The sequence below is a fragment of the Euprymna scolopes genome, chromosome 33 (genome assembly GCF_053919585.1).
Source record: "Euprymna scolopes isolate OS-2025 chromosome 33, ASM5391958v1, whole genome shotgun sequence".
In the NCBI taxonomy this organism is placed as follows: Eukaryota; Metazoa; Mollusca; class Cephalopoda; order Sepiida; family Sepiolidae; genus Euprymna; species Euprymna scolopes.
In genome coordinates, this window is record NC_136514.1 from 439,928 (window position 1) to 460,444 (window position 20,517).

Below are 20,517 nucleotides of genomic sequence, written 5' to 3' on the forward strand. Positions count from 1 at the left end.
TATGCTGATGATACGACCATCTATGGCAACACATCAAAGGCCGTAAATGACAAAGTTCTCTCTAATTTTCTCTCCTCTGATCTTGTGCGTGTGGTACAGGGGGGGGGAAGAGGTGGCTGGTCACTTTTAATGCATCCAAAACCAAGCTTCTATCTTCACACCATCAACACTCTGATCCCCATCTGGCATCAATTGAAATGAATGGCTCTCGTCTTGGGGAGGCTCCATGTTTTGACAAGCTTCTGGGATTGACCTTTACTCCTGATCTGAAATAGAACATGTACATCAAATCTGTTGCAAAGATCGATGGAAAAATGATCTACTGATCCAGTAGATATCTCACTACTGATACAATTCTCTACCTATATACGAGTCAGGTACGTCAATAATTAATTATAAATATTTATTTTTTTTAGTGTAAAATATTTTGCCCAACTCTGATGTTGTATCTGTATATTACGACAATTTCAAATTAAAAAAATATTTATAAAGAATAAAAAATAACAAAAAACAAAGATGATGTATAAAAAGAAATGTTAATTCAAAATACAAATATTTGTGCTGATTGGTTATTAATCTTTTTTTCGTCTCGTCTGACTGGTAAGAAGACGACGATAATTCTCCAACCACACTTGTTCTTCTTAGCTTGTGTAACGAATTCGAAATTTCGGTGTCCTTGCCACCCCATCTGAAGCCATCACTACTGTCATCACATTTGAAGTGGATTTGATGAGAGCAATCGGAGTCTGAAAAACATAAATATATTACATTAAACAACGTGCAGAAAGATGAAATTGATACTGACACAATTGGGTGACTCAACATACTCGAGTCTAATCGTCAGTCTACGAGCTGGTTTTCTCTGAAGTTTCTCCCAGGATAGTTAGCATTTGATTTTAATTCAATCTTGTAAAGTAAACAATTATAGGCCCTGGGGCCATTCATTGTCACCCAGGCATTATCTCCTACTTAAAAAACATAAATACATTTAAAAAAATTGACACAGAATATATTTCGTCCTTATTTGTCATATTCCAAAAATCACATAAGTGGTAATCATTAGTTTCTTTATTTTATGAGGGAGGGTTGATGAGGTCATTGGAATGCTGTGACAGATACTACACTTTGATCTTAGCCAGAAGACCCAGTAAACAAGTAGTTTCCTACCAGGCATTATCTCCTCTTTAAAAAAACAACGGAACTGACTCACATTTGCGCATTGTCTGTAGTTTGATAAGCAGAATTAGGTTGTGGGATGAACTAAAAGGTGTCTAACCTGATGCTCATGAAATCCCTGAAAAAGTGTTGGTCGATATAGACAGCAAGACAGCGTCCATGAAAGTCGAAATCCGCTAAGTATTGTGTGATAACTCACCTGCTGAACTGACACTCCCTAAAAATGAATGACATCACTACAAAGAATGTGAACACAGAAACCTAGTGCATGAGATCAGATGGATCCGACTATGTATGTGAATCTTGGTTGTAGTAGCAAATATTAGAATGATCTTCAAAGACTGAAGTGGAAAAGAGTTCCATGCCGATAGGGGTCAAATACGAGGGGTGTGCAATAAGTAATGCCTCTGACCCACTTCCTGTAGCAGTAGAGCAACGAAACTTGACACAGTTATTAGTCTTTCTTTACATACGAACCACCCAGAGTTATGCATTTCTCTCATCGTTTGATGCAGCTCTGCGGACCCTTTTTGTAGAACACCCCAGGTTGGTCCTCCAACCATGACATGACTTCAGAAATCAAGGCTGCATCATCTGGAAAACGCTTTCCTTTCAAAAACAACTTAATGGCTGGGAAGAGATGAAAGTCAGAGAGTACAAGGTCAGGAAAGTAGGAAGGATGGGGGAGGATTTCATAACCACATGCCTGTCCTTCTGATCTGGCGACATGCGAGTTGTGGACCGAAGCGTTGTCATGCAGAAGGAGGATACCTTTGCTGATCTTGCCCCGCCTCTTGATTTTGATAGCTTCCCTTAATTTCCTCAAAAGTGAAGCATAATAGGCTCCTGTAATTGTGGTACCCTTTACATCTGTCATCACTACCCCGTCTTGGTACCAGAAGACTGTGAGCATGACCTTGCCAGCGAGAGGCTGCACCCTTGCCTTCTTTGGAGGTGGTGAGTCCAAGTGCTTCCACTGCATTGACTGGGCTTTGGTCTCTGGATCATAGTGATGGACCCAGGTTTCATCCTGTGTAATCAGTCTTTTGAAAAACTTTGACTCATCTTCTTGGCACATCTCCAAATTCATCCTCGAGCACTCAACGCGTTCTCGCTTCTGGAATGGTGTGAGCAACCTGGGAATCCATCTGGCAGACACTTTATGCATATGCAAATGGTTATGAATGATACTTTCAACAGACCTTGTACTAATCTTGACATCTTGGGTTATTTGGCAAATAGTAATGCGCCGATCTTCCAAAATGGCAACCTAAAATTGACGGACAGACGCTTCATCAATGGCAGAAGGAGGGGGGCGACCTGGTCTGAGAGCTGTTTCCACAGACTTCCGGCCATGTTTGAATTCATGATGCCAGCGATTTACAAGGTCATATGATGGGCATTATCACCATAAGTTTCTTTCATTTCATCAAAAGTCTCCTGTGGTGAGCGTCCTTTCAAATACAAAAACCGGATCACTGCTCGACATTCAACAGGCTCCATTTCACACCTGACTTAGTTCAGACAACTGTAAAACAGAAACCACAATTAATTCCGAGCTTTAATTTGCTACATAACCCGTAGACATATAAATTATTGCACATGCAAAATTTCAGCTAGATCAAACAAATTGAAGTGGGTCAGGGGCATTACTTATTGCACGCCCCTCGTACTCCTAAGATATGAGCAAAAGTTTTTCCAAAAGACAGATGGATAATTAGATCCATATAATATTCTGTCGGTTCCTTTGAAGAAGAAGAATTAAAAAAAAACATTAACACAACCATTTTATCTTTAAAAATATTTAAAAAAAAAAAAATAAAATGAAATAAATTTCAAAAATTTAACGCACCATTTTATCTTTAAAAATAAAAAAAAAATGGAATGAATTTCAAAAATGTAATACAACTATTTTATCTTCAATAAATCAAAGAAATAGCATATGATAGTGAAAAGAATATTGGAATAAATTTTTTAAAATCTGAGATAATTTTGAAGAAGGGTTACTTACATCATCGTTGCATTCCGTGCTATACAACGTGTTGCGACTTCTTAATCCGATATAAATCTTGACATGATTTTTAACACAATTCGTGACGTTAGAATTGGCAGCTAATGAGAACTCTGCAAAGGACAGGCTAATTTGTCTCTCAGCAGGTACCCGGATATTCCACTGGCACTCCTTATTTTGGGAAATAGTATTGTTGGGTGTGATTTCTGGGTAAAATCCGGGGTAGTTCGGACTGGTAAACGTCCCATTGATGCCAGTTAGATTTCCTCCACAGCCATTATCTGTGAAAATAATTAAAATGAATTTTTTATTTTCATTTCAAGTTCAAAATTGCGATTTATTTTGTTGTTTTCTACTATTGCAATATTTTGGCATAATGGGGTATTACTTTAAGTGTTTTTTTTGTTTTTTTTTAAAAACAGGTGAAGTGTTTTTTTGGATGAGCCAAATTCAGAGAAATATTTTTAGTGGAAAAGATTTATTGTGGTTATAATCAATTGAGAAAATACGAGAGACGTTATAAGGCAAAAAAAAAAAAATAAAAATAAAAATAAATAAATAATGAGTTCAGAAGGCATATATTCACAAGAGATATTTCATATTGGTTTAAAATGGGAGTTTACAGCAATAGGAAAAGTATAGAATGTTCTCGTAAAACCAATGGAGATTCATTAGCTGAGGTATTGAGGAAATCTGAATCGATTAAGAGCTTTGCTTTACAGAAGTCAGGAAAATCGTTATCAAAGCTTCTCTGCTCATTTATATAAATTATAATTTATTGAAAGTTATTTATAAGAATCAATGTTCATTTGGTTTCGTATTAGGAAAGAAGTACAATGCGAAAGCTAGGAAACATTTCAATGAATAAAGTTTATATGGATTGGCAGACGATAATAAGTCAATGAGTTGTGTGTATCTATGTGTTCGTTTATGTTTGTGTGATTGGAGAGATCTTGCAGACATCAACACCCAACAGAGGGACACCCAGCGATACCGATCTGTAGAATTGGGTCAACTGAGTTTGTGCGAGCCTTTTCTAGTCTTGCACAAAAACACACATTCATATTTCAAGCTATGTCATATACATATGCGCACACAAACATACGCGCCCACGTCCACACACGTACATATATTCACGTTCGTGTACATACACTCACATTCACGTGTATATATACACACGCTAATGCACACACATGTACTCACACACGCGCACATGAACGCACACATGGATGACGTCACTTTCGCTTTCTAAGGAAATATACACATGCGCAAATGGCCACCGGAAACGAGTATAAAAGAGAGAGCAACAAGTGGCTCCTTCTTTTAGGACCAGCTCTCGACCAGAGAGGTTGGGCGAACCAGCCGCCTCCCTTTCGGGAGGCGCATGCTCATGTCCCCTGTGACTATGTATGGGGCACGAGCTAACAGACCGTATGTACACATTCGCACTCTTTCTCTCTCTATCTACTGCTGTTCCCTGAGAACACCTTCGCGTAGCTGACTGCTAACTGACGTCAACTCTCATATCCTCTTCTTTGTCTACACGTTGGACTATCATTTCAATTTCCACTACAACACTCACTTCAATTCCCACGTGCGAACAAACGATAGTGACCCGAACTTGAGATGAACACACATTTCCTATTCTTTCTACAACACCAGTCCCGCAACAAACATTGGTTACACACGCGCAGACATGAACACATGTTATAACTAAAATGTTCATTCTTTCAACAGCAAATAAACGATGTTTATCTTATCCATCAATTGAGTTTTTGTTCCCTTCAATTCCATTCGTTTCATTATTTTCTTGTGGCGAGCTAGGGTATTATACTTTGGTCCGCAACAAGTTCCATTGGTTTGTTGAAGAAAAATCTGGCTTTTTAAAGGATTTAGATGACTTCTAGAAAGACCATTTCGAATAAATTCAGAAAGTTCTCTGATTGGTCCCAAATATAATTATTTGTTTTTATTCAGGGTAATGTATGTGCAGATGATACGCGTACAAATGAGTTTACGCATTTTGATTTTGGATGCCGATGTGTAAACATTGTTATTTCGTATGATCTCAAGGATTTGGACGATTATATTTATAGCTTATGGCGATAAGAACGAACCAATCAGGTACCAGACTGAATTTATAAAATATATTGGATTTCTTTTAATTTTTAGTCATAAATATATTGAATCTCTTTAAGTTTTTTGATTATAAGCATATTGAATCTCTTTAAATTTTTTGTTATAGAATCTCTTTAAATTTTTTGTTATTGAATCTCTTTAAATTTTTGTGTTATAAATATATTGAATCTCTTTAAATTTTAGGGTGTAAATATATTGAATCTCTTTAAATTTTTGATCATAGCTTTTCATCTTAACAGAAGAGGAGGACCACTGCTGATCCTGACTGGAATTAATACTATTTTTTACAGGGAATTATTATTCCAATTGAAGCTGCTCGATTGAGCTGTTATATCCGGTTCCTTCTTGTAATACATTCACAGCAAGTACTCTTCTTCTTTCGTTAACAAAGAAAATTTCTCCTTTCTTTCTCAGAGTGCCTAGTATCAAGTTCCATCCTGCTAATTATTCACCTTACTTCTTCTACTCGCTTTTCACAAACGTCTTCCTATGCCTGTCATATTTGAACTTCTGACATCCTGGCCACTCCTTTACTTTCTATCCACATCTTTCTTAAAACGATCTTAACATTTCGGAATTTTCTCATTCATTAGATTCAAAAGAGACACTATGAGATTAATGTAAAATGTTTCCTCCTGCAAGATATTCACAGCAAATTTTGTTCATTTCCTTCATCATTTTCAATCCTCTCATAATATTCTTCATCATGCAACAGGTAGTCTATTCATTTCGGTAACACTTATTCTCTAGTGACTTTTAGCTTTTATAAAGGATTTAAAAAATAATTAATGAACATCCGTCTTTGGATTATTTTATTTTATAAATTTGCATTCCACCACCATCATCATCATCATCATCATCTTCATACGCCGCATCATCATCATCATCATCATCATCATCATCATTGTTATTATAAATTACTGTAACTCTTCAGGAAATGAATCATAGTTATTCCCCTTGGCCGGAACTAAGGATTCCGCCATATTGATTTTGCCAAACACGTGTATATTTTTTAAGCTGATAAAACCTTTACGAAAGGCATTCTTATTCATTCTTCTTTTATCATTTCAATTTTATCAGCTTAAAATAAAAAGATTAAAAAAAAATGGACAAATTACTGCGGCCAGACAGATTTAACACAGAACCAACTGCTCTGAATTCGGAAAAAATATACAAACATTGGAAGTTAACATTCGAATACTATCTACGCACGTTAAATAACGGCCAAATCGAAAACAATGCGCAAAATCTTTTCGCTTTGATCAATTTTGTCTCGGCGACAATTTTCGAAATTATAAGCGACGCCACGGGCCACGGATTACAACGGCGCCATAGAAACGCTAGACGCTATTTATATGAAACCAACAAACATTGTATTTAACAGACATCAACTCCTGACAAGTAAACAGAAACCGACACAAACCATCGACGAGTTCATGCAACAATTGGAAGTATTCGCTAAATCTTGCGAATTTCAAGCGGTAAGTGTCGAGGAAAACAAAAAACAAGGACGCGTTCATTAGCGGCATCTCGTCTTCGTCTATCCGTCAGCGCCTACTTGAAAAACCTTTCTCGACGCTACAAGAGACATTTACAGTGGCTAGGTCCCTAGAACAAGCGGAGAAGCATACGGTCAGCTTCAATTACCACCCGAGCGTAACAGCTATCGTAGTTCAACCAGAAGAAACTCCCTTAGCCGCTGTAAAAGGAAATACATTACAAAAAGGAATTTGTCTCTTCTGTGGGAACACACGGCATGCACGGGCGATGTGTCCTGCGCGTAATGCTGAGTGTAGAAAATGTAAAAAAAATGGCCATTGGGCTAAGGTATGTAGATCATCCTCTTCTCCTGCTGCTGTGTTGTACGACCCGGACCCCCCCCCCAATCTCTCCTGACTAGGAACGGGTGCCAAAGACATCACCTACACCAAATGCGAAATAAATGGGCAGGGAATGAATGCTATGGTAGACTCCGGCAGCGTGGGGACGTTCATTAGCAAAAATACAGCAAGAAAGCTGAAACTTTTTGTTATCCCCAAACTGAAAACCGTAGCATTGGCGTACCCGAATCATCATGCTAAAATCATCGGCGAAACTGTTGTTGACATCTCTCTAAACGGTAAAAACCACCACGCCATGACGGTGGAAGTAATTAAGGACCTGTTCACGGATATGATTGTCGGAAAAGACCTTCTAAAACAATATAAAACTGTGACGTTGAAATTCGACGGTCCCAGGGAAGAACTTGTTATTGGAGCGATGGGTAAGAGTAACAGTTTTCCATGTATCAAAATTTCTCTTCCTCCCCTCTTCTCTCATCTTTCTACTCGGACGACCCCTATTGCCACCAAATCTCGTCGTCACTCATTCACTGACAACATTTTTATTAAAGAGGAAACTGCCAGAATGCTGAGGGAAGGCATAATAGAGCCCTCTATATCTCCTTGGCGAGCCCAAGTTTTAGTGACCTCTAACGAGAATCAAAAAAAAAAAAAAGAATGGTGGTCGACTACAGCAACACCATAAATAGATTTACAGAACTAGATGCCTATCCCATGCCTAACATTACTAAAATGATTGATGACATAGCTCGATACAACGTTTTTACAACACTTGACCTGAAGTCTGCTTACCATCAAATCCCAATTAGTCACGCCGATCGGAAATACACAGCATTCGAAGTAAATGGAAAACTTTACCAATTTACTCGTATCCCTTTTGGAGTCACTAACGGAGTGAGTGCCTTTCAAAGATGCATCGATGGCATTGTAGAAAGAGAAAAATTAACAGATACTTTTGTGTATGTAGACAATGTCACGATATGCGGAAAGGATCAACAAGAACATGATTACAACCTTCAAAGTTTTTATAATGTAGCAAAAAAATGCAACATCACACTCAACCAAAGTAAGAGCATCATTTCTACTACTTCTATCACACTTCTTGGGTACACAATCCAGAACAACCAAATTACTCCTGATTACCTGAGGCTAAAACCACTCCTTGAAATGCCACCGCCTCTAAATTTACAGTCGCAAAAACGAATAATTGGTATGTTCTCTTACTATAGTAAATTCATTCGAAATTTTTCTGATAAGATACTGCCGCTAAACCATAACAGGGAGTTTCCACTACCCCCGTCTATTCTAAATTCTTTTCAGACACTGAAGACCGACTTAAGTAATGCCACCCTTATAAGTGTTGACCTGGACAAAGAATTTGTAGTGGAAACTGATGCCAGTATATACTGCATTGCTGCTACGCTGAACCAACAGGGTAGACCTGTTGCATTCTTTTCTCGGACACTAAGCCCGAACGAGATTAGACATCACGCGGTCGAAAAAGAAGCTGCTGCGATTGTCGAAGCTCTTCGAAAGTGGCGACACTTCTTACTCGGGAGACATTTCAAAGTTATTACAGATCAAAAGAGCGTCAGTTTTATGTTCGATAATAAGAGAAAATCAAAAATTAAAAATGATAAGATATGTCGTTGGCGGATCGAACTATCACAATTAAAATTCAGCATTACTTACCGCCCAGGAACGGAAAATACAGCTGCTGACACGTTTTCTCGCATCTCTGCATTAACGCACACTTTGCAAGACCTCCACGACTTGCATGCTTGCTACACTATGCCATCCTGGAGTCACGCGACTCAGCCACTACATCCGGACAAGAAACCTTCCTTTCTCTTTAGAACAAATTAAAAACATAACAGACTCGTGCTCCTCCTGTCAGTATTTGAAACCTAAATTTGCCAGTTGTAACAAAGGAACACTCATACAGGCTATACTACCTTTCCAGCGACTAAACATCGACTTTAAAGGCCCTTTACCTACTTCTGTACGTGGTAACAAATACTTACTCACCATAATTGATGAATATACTCGCTTTCCCTTTGCCTTCCCCTGTAAGGATATGACTAGTAAAACCGTGATCCATTGCCTAAACCAACTATTTGCTATTTATGGCATGCCCGATATGATACACACTGACCGGGCTGCCGACTTCCTTGCAGGAGAAATCAAAGATTACTTACGTGGCAAAGGTATCGCCACCTCTAAAACAAGTAGGTATCACCCTGAGAGTAACGGGCAAGTTGAGAAGCTCAATGGAACTTTATGGAAGGCCATCCAAACGACCTTACACTCTAGCAACATGAAACTGCCTCATTGGGAAGATATACTACCAAACGCTCTCCATTCAATCAGGTCGTTACTATGCACTGCCACCAATACGACTCCTCATGAGAGAAAGTTCAAATATAGTCGTAGATCTTCCTCCGGAACTTCTGTTCCCACTTGGGCGAAACCAGGCCCAGTATATGTCAGAAACCATACTAAGTCTAGTAAGCTCGACCATCCGGTAACCCCTGCTACCCTATTAGACATCAACCCCTACTATGCTCATGTACGACTACCCTCTGGTGCGAAAACTACTGTCAATGTGCGAGACCTGGCCCCTAACTCCTCAAACCAAGAAGACGAACACGATGAAAACAATACTGCAAGCCCTGAAGCCCGTAAAGAACCGCCACCTGACGAAAACAATATCGACGTGGAGGAGAAGAATCCCTTACCTGATCCTGAACATATCCATACTAGCCACGATGTGGATGCTGAGAACAAAAATCCCTGTAAGTCAGTGCGGAGATCGTCCAGAATGCGGCGATTTCCAAGTAAATACAAGGACGTCTTAACCTAGTACTGAACAGACTAAATTTAACTTCTGTAATTCCATACTTAATTATTGTTGAAGGGGAAAATGTTATAATAAATTACTGTAACTCTTCAGGAAATGAATCATAGTTATTCCTCTTGGCCGGAACTAAGGATTCCGCCATATTGATTTTGCCAAACACGTGTATATATTTTAAGCTGATAAAACCTTTGCAAAAGGCATTCTTATTCATTCTTCTTTTATCATTTCAATCATTATTAACAGCAGCATCAACAGCACCATCATCATCATCACATTCAATTTAATCCGTCTCAAATGCTTTCATGTGTTGGACGACTTTCAAAACATTGACTTCAAAACTAACCAATTTCTGGTCAGATCTTTATTTAACTCTTTTTCTCTAAAGTGCAATTTTTATCACTTCTTTCCATGTTTCTTTTAAATCCTGACTGGAATTAATTACATCATTCTTTACCTGCAATTCGTTACAATTCAAAGCTTCCTTGACTGGATTGATGCTGCCAATTTTTGATTGAGACAACTACATTTAATATTTGGAGTTGAATGTTTTTTTTCTTTTCTGTATGATAGGATTATTGCTTTATTATTATTATTATTATTATTATTATTATTATTATTATTATTATTATTATTATTATTATCATTATTATTATTATCATTATAATTATTATTATTATTATTATCATTATTATTATTATTATCATTATAATTATTATTATTATTATTATTATTATCATTATTATTATTATTATTATCATTATTATTATTATCATTATTATTATTATTATTATTATTATCATTGTTATTATTATTATTGTTATTATTATTATTATTATTATAATTATTATTATATTTTCACCCCAAACAAGACACAGTGTCAATTTGATGTAGGGGGCTACTATCTAGGACATAATGTTCAGGGATACTATGTAGGGAGTTCAGCAGCAAGATGTCTGTTTACATTGCACTAGAACTTCTGCATGTCAGTACAGTCTGGGAAGCAGGGACCCGGAAGGGAATTCTAAAATCTAGCAGTCCTATGGAATAAACTATTAGAGTAGAAGGCTTTCTTACATCTAGGAATTTCTGTTGTGTAGGAGTGGGATTTTGCCACTTGTTGGGTTTGTCAAGGATATTTATGTTGAGGAAGGACAAGGGTTTGCAGTTTGTCAGAGCATATACCATTAAAATACTTGTAAAACATTTCTTTTCAGATCATGTTTTGATTGCAAGAATTGCTCTACCATCAAGATCTTTTTTTTTTACTCACGTTCACCTCTAACAAGGCATATCACCACTTGGAAGTAAGGAGCTATTTTGGACCACGTATAGGAAAGATTAACAAGATATCGGTTTATGTTATATTTAAACTTCTGCATATCAGTACAGTCAGGGAAGCAGATAGCAGGAAGTGAATTCCAAAGTCTAGCTGTTTGAGAGAAGAAACTATTACAGTAGAAAGCTTTCTGGTATTTAGGGACCTTAAGAGTGAAGGGGTGAGAGTTTGTTGCTAAGCGGGTTTGTCAGGGATATGCATGTCGAAGGGGAACAAGTGCAATGAGTTCATCAGAGCACATTCCATTAAAATACTTGTAAAACAGGCACAGAGATGCAACAGTGCGGCGATTGGGACACAGGTTGGAGCTTAATTGACAAAGTCGGACCTATTAGATTGAAAACTTTTTTTTGAACCATATCCAACAGGGAGAGGCTAAATGCACCAACCCAGATGTGGCAACAATATTCCATGCACGGGCGAATGGTGGTCTTGTAGAGGTACAGAATACTCTCACATGTGAATAGTCTTCTAGCTCGATCCAGGGAACCCACCTTTTTTGCAGCAGCCTTCGCAATGTCCTTTTCTCACAGAAGAGACACTGCTAGTCTTTCTCTATTCTTATTTCAATGGAAGCTTTTCGACTGAGCTTCAATCTCTGGTTCCTTCTTGTAAGACATTCACAGCAAAAACTCGTCTTGCTATCACAATTGCAAAAGAACTTTCCTTTCTTCTTCCATTTGCTTAACATCAAACAGAAGTTTTATGACCAGAGTTTCTTCTAAAACTGTACTATTTGTGGAACACATTACCATCAGTCTGCTTCCCCGCAGACTACAACATGGTCGTCTTCAAATCCAATGTCAACCGATGATTATTATAAGCCTTTTTTTCTAAGTCATCAAATTTTGTTCATTCCATTCATCAGTTTAAATCCTCTCATAATATTCATTATTCAAATAAAAATCTACCCATTTCATTATTTATTCTCGAGTGGCTTCTCATTAGTAAAAGAAAAAAAAGTAGAAATATAAAAATCGTTTTATTTTATTTTATTAATTTGTACTCCACCACTATCCCGCAGTAAAGTTTTTTCTTTTTTTTTAACACTGGACAATAGCTAAAGAAATGTGAATACACAGCCAAGCACAACTCATTGACTTATATTAAAACAAGAAACTTAAGCCAGAATTACCGGCCTTGTTGTATACAAGTTTTCATCTTGCCTAGGTGGCGCGTTTTTTGTCATAAAGGTGAGACGATTGCAAAATCATGCCCGTTCTTGAAGGAAATTTCCTTTATCTGCTGACGTCAGAGCTGTTGATAATAAATCAAACATAAGCAAATAAACAAGACGCTTTGAAAAAGAACGGTTAACACACTACAGGAAGGTGGCAATTACTCTTTTAAATTATTTAATCTTTGATCTAGTAATTGTTTAGTATTTACAAAAAAATACTTATAGTTTTGTTGGCATATTGGCATTTCTTGTATGTAAATGTGAAAAAAGTTTTCACAATTAAAATGATAGAGAAATTTTAGTCTTTAAAATCTATGAGACAAAGCGATGTCTAAGGTTAGAATTAGGATTCGGTTCTGGGGTTCGGGAATGAGTGAGTCACTTGCTCGACAACAGCACGTTTCTGCCCGCTTCTTTTCCAATCGACCACACCTGGGCTCTCGCCACGAATGTCACACCGCACAATCTAAACATCAGCAACACAAAATACTTTTCCAGAGAAGATGTTCACGACTCTTTTCTTTTTTTGACTCCCAGGGAATTTTTCCCAGTTTTTATATCCTCCTATCAAAAAAAAAAAAAAAAAAAAAGGAAGAGACAAGAAAAAAAAATAGCTTCTCCCATCATGCCTTGCCTCCCCAAGATGCCCTTTGGATATATGAATAAGCTAGCCACCCTTTCCTTCCTTTTTCCCAAAGAGCGATACAGATACGCCCGATACGTCGTATATTACTTTTTTTTTCTAACCATAACCTAGCCTTAAACGATACATTTTTTCCCCTTTCGCATATACCCCCCACATTTCCGTGATCTTCAAGATCAATAAGACACTTCATAATCCTTCATTCAAGCAGGGCCCCTCCTCTGGGGGACAACTTCTTGGGGGTTGACGTTTTCAGGTTCACTACAAACATTCTCGTCCAGTTGTAAAGAACCGCAATGTGGGGTTAAGTCGAATTGGGGTGCATCGTTAGCTTCTCGGTGGATTTCGACTTCCTCCCCTTCACTGCCATCACTGCACACTGGCAACGTTACACGACGCAGGTTTAGGATATGGCGGGGAACGCCATTCACCATCACATTGTTCTTCGACTGCGTTCCTGTTATGACCCCTCCTCCCCCAGCGAGTGGTACATTTTGCATTGTGGGTCTTCACCAACACCTCCTCACTCACTTTAATGGTAGCTTCTTCACCCTCAATTCTTACCATTTTGTTGCATGAATGCCGCCACTTATATGCGAAGATCGCACTATGAGGCACAGTTGTCTCATCTTGTCTGGTTTTCGGTGAGATGTTGTACCAAAACACCAGCTCTATGGGTGAAATGTTGCTTTTTTCCGCAGCAGCCTTGATGGTGCGATGATTCCTCTTCACTATCCCATTGCCACTCGGCCGATACGCTGCCCTAAAAAATTGCCTTACTCCCCACTTATCACACATCTCTTTAAAGGCTTCTGATCAGAAAGCGGGGCCATTGTCCATTAACAGTTCCTCAACCGGCCGTCTCTCCAAAAATATTCTTCAATGACCCCTCCGATCGCCCATGCAGCTTCTGCCCTTATCTCTCTATATGACAAACTTCCCCAGTCCACAGTCGACCATCGACAGATACAGCTTAATGGGTCACATCAATGGCCAATTGCTTCCAGTCCTCTGCAATGTGTAACTCCTGCTTCGTGTCTGGATGGTCCGGGGTCTATCGATTGGCACTGTGTTCCACTACCTCCCTGGCCTCCTCCTTGGTGGTTTCCAGGTAAAACTCTCTTGTCAGGAATAACGTCCGTACTCGACCAAAGTGGTGCATTTCATGTAACTTTTTAACTTCCTCTCCTGCACAGCATACCGAGGAAACCTCCTTTCTCTCTTGCAGCCAGGCCTTCTTTACCCGTGTCATTGAATCCGCCTTATGCTTTACCAATGGGACCAGCAATACAGATACCCTCAACTGGAATTCTGCTATCAAATCTGCGAGTTCTTTGAGCCTGCCCTTGATTAGCATTTCTGCAGCACCTCTGGTCCTAACTCTCTTATCGCCAGTCACTGCCGACGGTGCCGACCTTATCCATGAAACTACTGTTGCTGAATCGGATTTGTTTTCAATTATTTTCAATCCCTACTTTAGGGCCAGATTGATTCCTTTCATAGCGGCCTCCAGTTCGGCTACGTTGATATGAGAATAGTCGTTTTTCTTTCTTAGCCACACCGCTTCTTCCAGAGTTACACCTCCCATCTCTAATACGACGCCCAATGCCAGGCTGCTGACATCGCACCAAATCACCCCTGCGTCTTCACCGCTGACGTACCATTCCCTCTTCATTGGGTCTTCTTTCATCACTCTCATGATGATTATTTGTAACATGGTCATGACCTCCTTCGTCACACGGCCCTCCCAGCCATCAGTGCCCGTTTGTCATTTAATAAAACTGCATGCTATCCTGAGCCAGCCGGCGATTGGATAGTGTCCCACCAGTCTCCCGCAGACCGAGAAGAGTTCTCATTTTGTCAGGTCAGTTCCGACTTCGGGTATCACATTCAGTTATCTAAAGACAAGGCTCCCTTTGTCATCTCGGCATAGTTTCAACCCCAATACCGCTTCTCCATCCAGGGACTCTGCCGGTTTTGCAGTCAACCCATATCTCTCGACATGGCCTCTCGCTTTCTCTGCTGTCACCTCTGCTTCCTCCACAAGAATGTCGTCAATGTACGAACTAGTGGCCTTGTCCACTGTACAGTCTTTACTCAGCACCGTCTTCAGCACGGCAGTCATAAGCTCAGTCCAAAGCTTAACCTCATCAGGCAATACATCTTCCCCTTGTACCGGACCAATTGATGTTGCCAGAGATTTTCATCTATATAGATCTGGAGATAAGCCGACTTCAGGTCGACAATCTTAGTGGCCCGCTCCATCCTCCTCCATTTCCTCATAACCTTTTCACATACGTCAATCCCCCCCTTTTTTTTTATTTAACTTCAGTAAGTTTTAAGATATCAAGGGGCTCCCTCCTGGAGTTAACACTTGATTCTGTTATAAGTTAAATTTATATCCGAGAGCTCTTTTAAGAATAGATGCTGTTCCCTTTATGGCTGCTATTTGTATCTCGTTACAGCTTGGTCTTCCAGGGATTGCTTCTAAGTATTTCTGAAGGTTCTTTTCTATTAAACCAGTTGCTCGTATCACAACTGGTATAATGTTTATTTCTTTCAGAGACCATGTTGTTTTTAGATTATTTTTTAGGTCCTGATATTTTGTTATCTTTTCCCGTTCAGCTCTATTAAGGCAAAAATCATTTGGGACTGTGACATCGATAATGAGCGCAGTTCTTTCGGACTTGTTCCATATTACAATATCTGGTTTGCTAGCTTTGTCTTTTATGTATCTGCCCACCTGTATGTCTTTGTCATAAAACACGATCACTTTTCCGTTTGATGTTATCGGTGGTGGTTCATGTTCCCAGATGTTCGTTGCTCTGTCAAGTTGCATCTCTCCACAGATATTCCAATGGAGGTACTTACATACTTTGTTGTGACAGGCAGTGTAAAGGCCATCTGCCAATAAGATTGGCATACAGACATTAGATGGCTTGGGCTCTCAATTGCTGAGTGGCAAAACCGGTATTGACCATTTGCTTGTAGGCCCGCCATTTTTTTAATCCATTTGTGAGTAAGCCCTGATCTTGACTGGCTACAATGAGTCTTTCCTCATAAAATGGAAGTCTCCCGCTCTTGAGCCATTGGAGTGAAGCATCTTTGTCTATATATTCCTGTTTAAGCTCCTCCAGTGTGGCAGGCTACGTGTCTGTTTAATTCTCTGAAATCTAGTACCGGTCAAACTTTGTTCTTGGTGGGTTGAACAACTGCCAGTAATGGTAGCACTCCTTTTTCTTCCCCTGTCGACGGTTTCAGAATTCCCTCTTCTATCCACCTCTCCACTTCTTCCTCGAATCCTTTTCTTATTTCTCCTCGCAGTGTTTTCTCATAGCAGCTTACTTTGTTTCGTAGTTCTGGAGATGCATTTCTATTCCACTGTCCACCTCTCGCCAGGAATCCTCATCCTCAATGCAGCCTCCGGGTTTTGCGTTCTAATGTTTCATTCACCTTCCACTCCTGCCATCCCTACTGCGCCGAACCGTTTGAAAGTTACTTGTCCCCCTCTCAAAATAGCGCCCCCCCAGTTTGATGATCGCACTTACACCTAAAACCACATCAACATCACTGACCAGACGATTCAACACCAGTGCTCGCAGTCCAATGGGCACACCTTGCACCAGTACTTCTGCTGTTGTCTCTCCTATGCATTTCACCTCCCTGCCATCCACGGACTTAATACTCCTGGCTCCGCTCCATGACCTAGCGACATTCTCCACTACCAACGTTGTGGTGCAGTCTGTGTCAACAAGGACCATGGCTCTCTTCCCATTGACTACTACCGGTAACTGAGGCAACATTTCGTTGTGCGCCATTTCCACATAGAAGGGGGAACCACTGGCGCAATGACTCTCCTTCACTCCTTTGCCTGATCCTGTGAAGCGACGCAATAGTGGTTAATGTGCCCCACTCGTCCACATTGGTAGGTGACCCTCGGTCTTGGCTCTTAGCAGTCCTTGAGCAGGTGAGGATCCTGGCACCGGAAGCACTTGATGGCAGGTCTCCCCTCCTGTCACTTCGCCGCCTGTCTCTCATCATTCAAGTGGGGCCTCGTGCACGTATTTCTACTCACAGCTGCAGCGACGATTGGGCCCTTGACATTCTTGACTAGGACTCTGGTGTGGACCAAGAGATCGTCCACTTCCATGGTATTGATCTCAGTGATTCTCTGCATGTTTGCGGAGATTTCTTCTGGGAAGCCGTTCACTAGGTATAGCTTTACCGTCATATCCAGGCTCCTTCCCACGTAATCAACCAATCCTGCCAGTCTACTGATCTCTGCAGCAAAGACGTCAACAGACTCGCCAGTCCACCTCAAAGTTGCAAGCTTGCCGAGTGCTTCAAATGGACTCTCAGCGAAAACCAATTTCAGTCTTTGCTCAACTGAGGCAAGGTCTCCCTTATCTTCATCGTGCATCGTGGTAAATTGTGAGGGCTTCCCTCTCTAAGTATAACGGCAGCAGGGTGACCACACCTTCGACTTTTTGCAACCTTGCCAGCATCTTTAATTTTTCCAGCCATTTAATTAGGTCACCCTCCCCAGTGAAGGGTCTCAACATCTGAGTGTTTAGTTTCCAGTCAGCCATGTTAATCTGCTTGACAGGCCGAAATAGCTTCTAAGGTTACAATCAGGATTCGGTTCTGGGGTTTGGGAAGGAGTGAGTCACTCACTCGACAACAGCACGTTTCTGCTCTCTTCTTTTCTAACCGACCACACCTGGCCTCTCGCCTCACAATGTGAACGTCAGCAACACGACATACTTTTCAAGAGAAGATGTTCACGACTCTTTTCTTTTTCTGAGTTCCAGGGAATTTTCCCCAGCTTTTATATCCCCCTATCAAAAAAAAAAAAAAAAAAAAGAAAAAAAAGGAAGAGACAAGAGAAAAAAAGCTTCTCCCATCATGCCCTGCCTTCCCAAGATGCCCTTGATAAATGAGCTAGTCATCCTTTCCTTCTTTTTTCCCAAAGAGCGATGCATATATGCCCGGTACATCGTATATTACTTATTTTGTTTTTTTGTTGTTGTTGTTTCTAACCATAACCTAGCCTTTAACAGTACCTTCCTCCCCCCTTCCACTTATACCCCACATAATGTTTATTTACTTTTATTTTAAAATTAATTCTTGTTCTTTTTTTTTTTTTTTTTTTAATTAATATTGAATAAGGTTCAGTTTCAGGATAAATCGTGTTCCCTATTTTTCTTTTTTTAAATGCATTTTTAAAAATTTTCTAATTCTTTTTTAAAACCTTTCATTTATTATCGACAGATCTTGTTTGCTTACTACATGCATGGCATCATTTTTCAGTGAACATGCCAGCTTTACAGAGGTTGTGGCAGACCAGACTTTGCACCTCACTAACCGACTGACGGAGATGCTTGCTCCCATTTATGCCTTGCAGACTGATGGACAAAAATGGCAGCTTGAACTCATGCTGCAGATTGATGAACAAAATATGCTAATTCAAGCTTGAGACTTACAGACTGATGAACGAAAATGTTAGTCTGATCTCGCACCTGATGCATCGATGGAAATGCCGGCCAATCATTAGACAGAAACGCTCACAAACACAACGATGCATAAAAAAACTTATTTTACCTTGCGTTGTTGAAGTGTAGATCAGATGGTAACCATCCCTCGTATAAACAGAATCGGATTTGAAGTAGAGGTCAATTGTGTTATTCCAAGCAAATATCGGATTTGGCAACATACTGTGACAAAGTTTCATAGTTTGAAGAGTTGTCGAATTGGTAAAATACTTCACCTGAAATCAGAAAAATGACAAAATAAGGTTTTGAAGGTTCCACTTGAGAAAAAAAAATGGTCGTGATACAACATTAAATATACAACAAAGTCGGATAGGAACAAAGCAGAGCAATCCATGATAATCTGTATTAGAATAACATCATTTTGCCAAATTCCATTTTCCTGAGGTCACTCCTAACCTCTAGGTGCCATGCAAAATTTTTCTATTTAATAACAGCTTTCATTACATGACAATACAACAAAATCGATCAGACACAAACAAAATAGAGCAACGTACAATAATCTGTTAGAATAATGTGATTTTGCTAAATTCTGTTTTCCTGAGGTCACCCCCAACCTCTAGGTGTCATTCAAAATGTTTCTATTTAAATAATAGCTTTCAATGTATAAAAATAAAACACAATAATCGGAAAGAAACAAATTTTGATCATCACTGTCTATACTGCATCCTCCATGTCTGCTGGCAACAGTTTATCTACAACAGTATAGTTTGTGCTTGCTGCAGGATCCACTCCCTCTAAAAATTTCTCCTTGCATGACTCTTTCGTTAATTTGGCTACACCCAGATGACTTTATCTCTAAAGTCTACTGCTAGCAGGCTAGAAGATACAGTGCGTTATTCAACTCAAACCTGGCCCAGGACAGTGAAGCAGGATGCTGAACTGATTTTGGGCCCCACTTTTATGGGATCCATCGGAACCACGAATGACTTGCACTTATAACAGAAGCTAGTGTTTTGGACATGGTAAACATGTTCGAAAGAGCCGACTGTAATGCTGTAGTTACCTTGTCCCTCTTTGCCGACCCTCTTTTGAACCTTGTCTAGGAGTGAGAGACTAGAAGTAGATGCACCAGCCCAAATATGACAACAATACTCCATACATGGGCGAATGGTGGCCTTATAGAGGTACAGGATACTTTCGGGCGTTAGTAGCTTTCTAGCACGGTAGAGAGAGCCTACCTTTTTTGCAGCGGTCCTGGCAATGCTCTCAATGTAATTGTTCCAACTCATGTTTCCCGTGAACGTTAGACCGAGGAGTTTAAAAGATGTACTTTCAGATAAAGAGTCTTTGGCCATTGCTATTTGTGGTAGAGAAGGTTTCTTGTAGTTATTGAAGGACACAAGTTTAGTCTTGGCAACATTGAATGTGATGATCCATTTTTGTCCCAATTCCACTACAGATCGGAGGTTGTCCTCTAGTGTTTCTGTCATTTCTCTAGATATGTGTTCATTTGTTTTCCTGTTGTGTCGTTATAGAGTGTGGTGTCATCAGCATATATACCCATCTCACAGACAGTTTTGTCAGGGAGGATATTTTTGAATATCAGGAATAATAGAGGTCCAAGAATAGACCCCTGGGGCACACACACATTTATATCATATTGTTTAGATGTATGACCATCGACAACAACCTGGATTTTTCTCTTATCTAAGAAGGATTTAATTATATTAAGTATTCTTCCAATGATACAGTATGATCTGATTTTCCCGAGAAGACCTTCATGCCCTACCCTGTCAAAAGCGTTAGATATATCTAGAGCTATCGCTCTACCCTCCCCTG

The 20,517-nt window shown here is 39.7% G+C and overlaps 1 protein-coding gene across 1 annotated transcript in view; it reads right to left on the reverse strand.

Annotated features, from left to right (window-relative positions):
• Positions 1-517: 517 nt before the first annotated feature.
• LOC145257999 (cubilin-like) overlaps positions 518-20,517 on the reverse strand; it is a 38,205-nt gene continuing 18,205 nt past the window's right edge. Inside the window, exons 2-4 of the mRNA XM_080115727.1 lie at positions 18,788-18,953; positions 3,188-3,468; positions 518-746 (exon numbers count right to left, since the gene is read on the reverse strand). Coding sequence (XP_079971853.1) covers positions 642-746; positions 3,188-3,468; positions 18,788-18,953 — 552 coding nt within the window. The 3' untranslated portion in view covers positions 518-641. The remainder of the gene's footprint in view (positions 747-3,187; positions 3,469-18,787; positions 18,954-20,517) is intronic.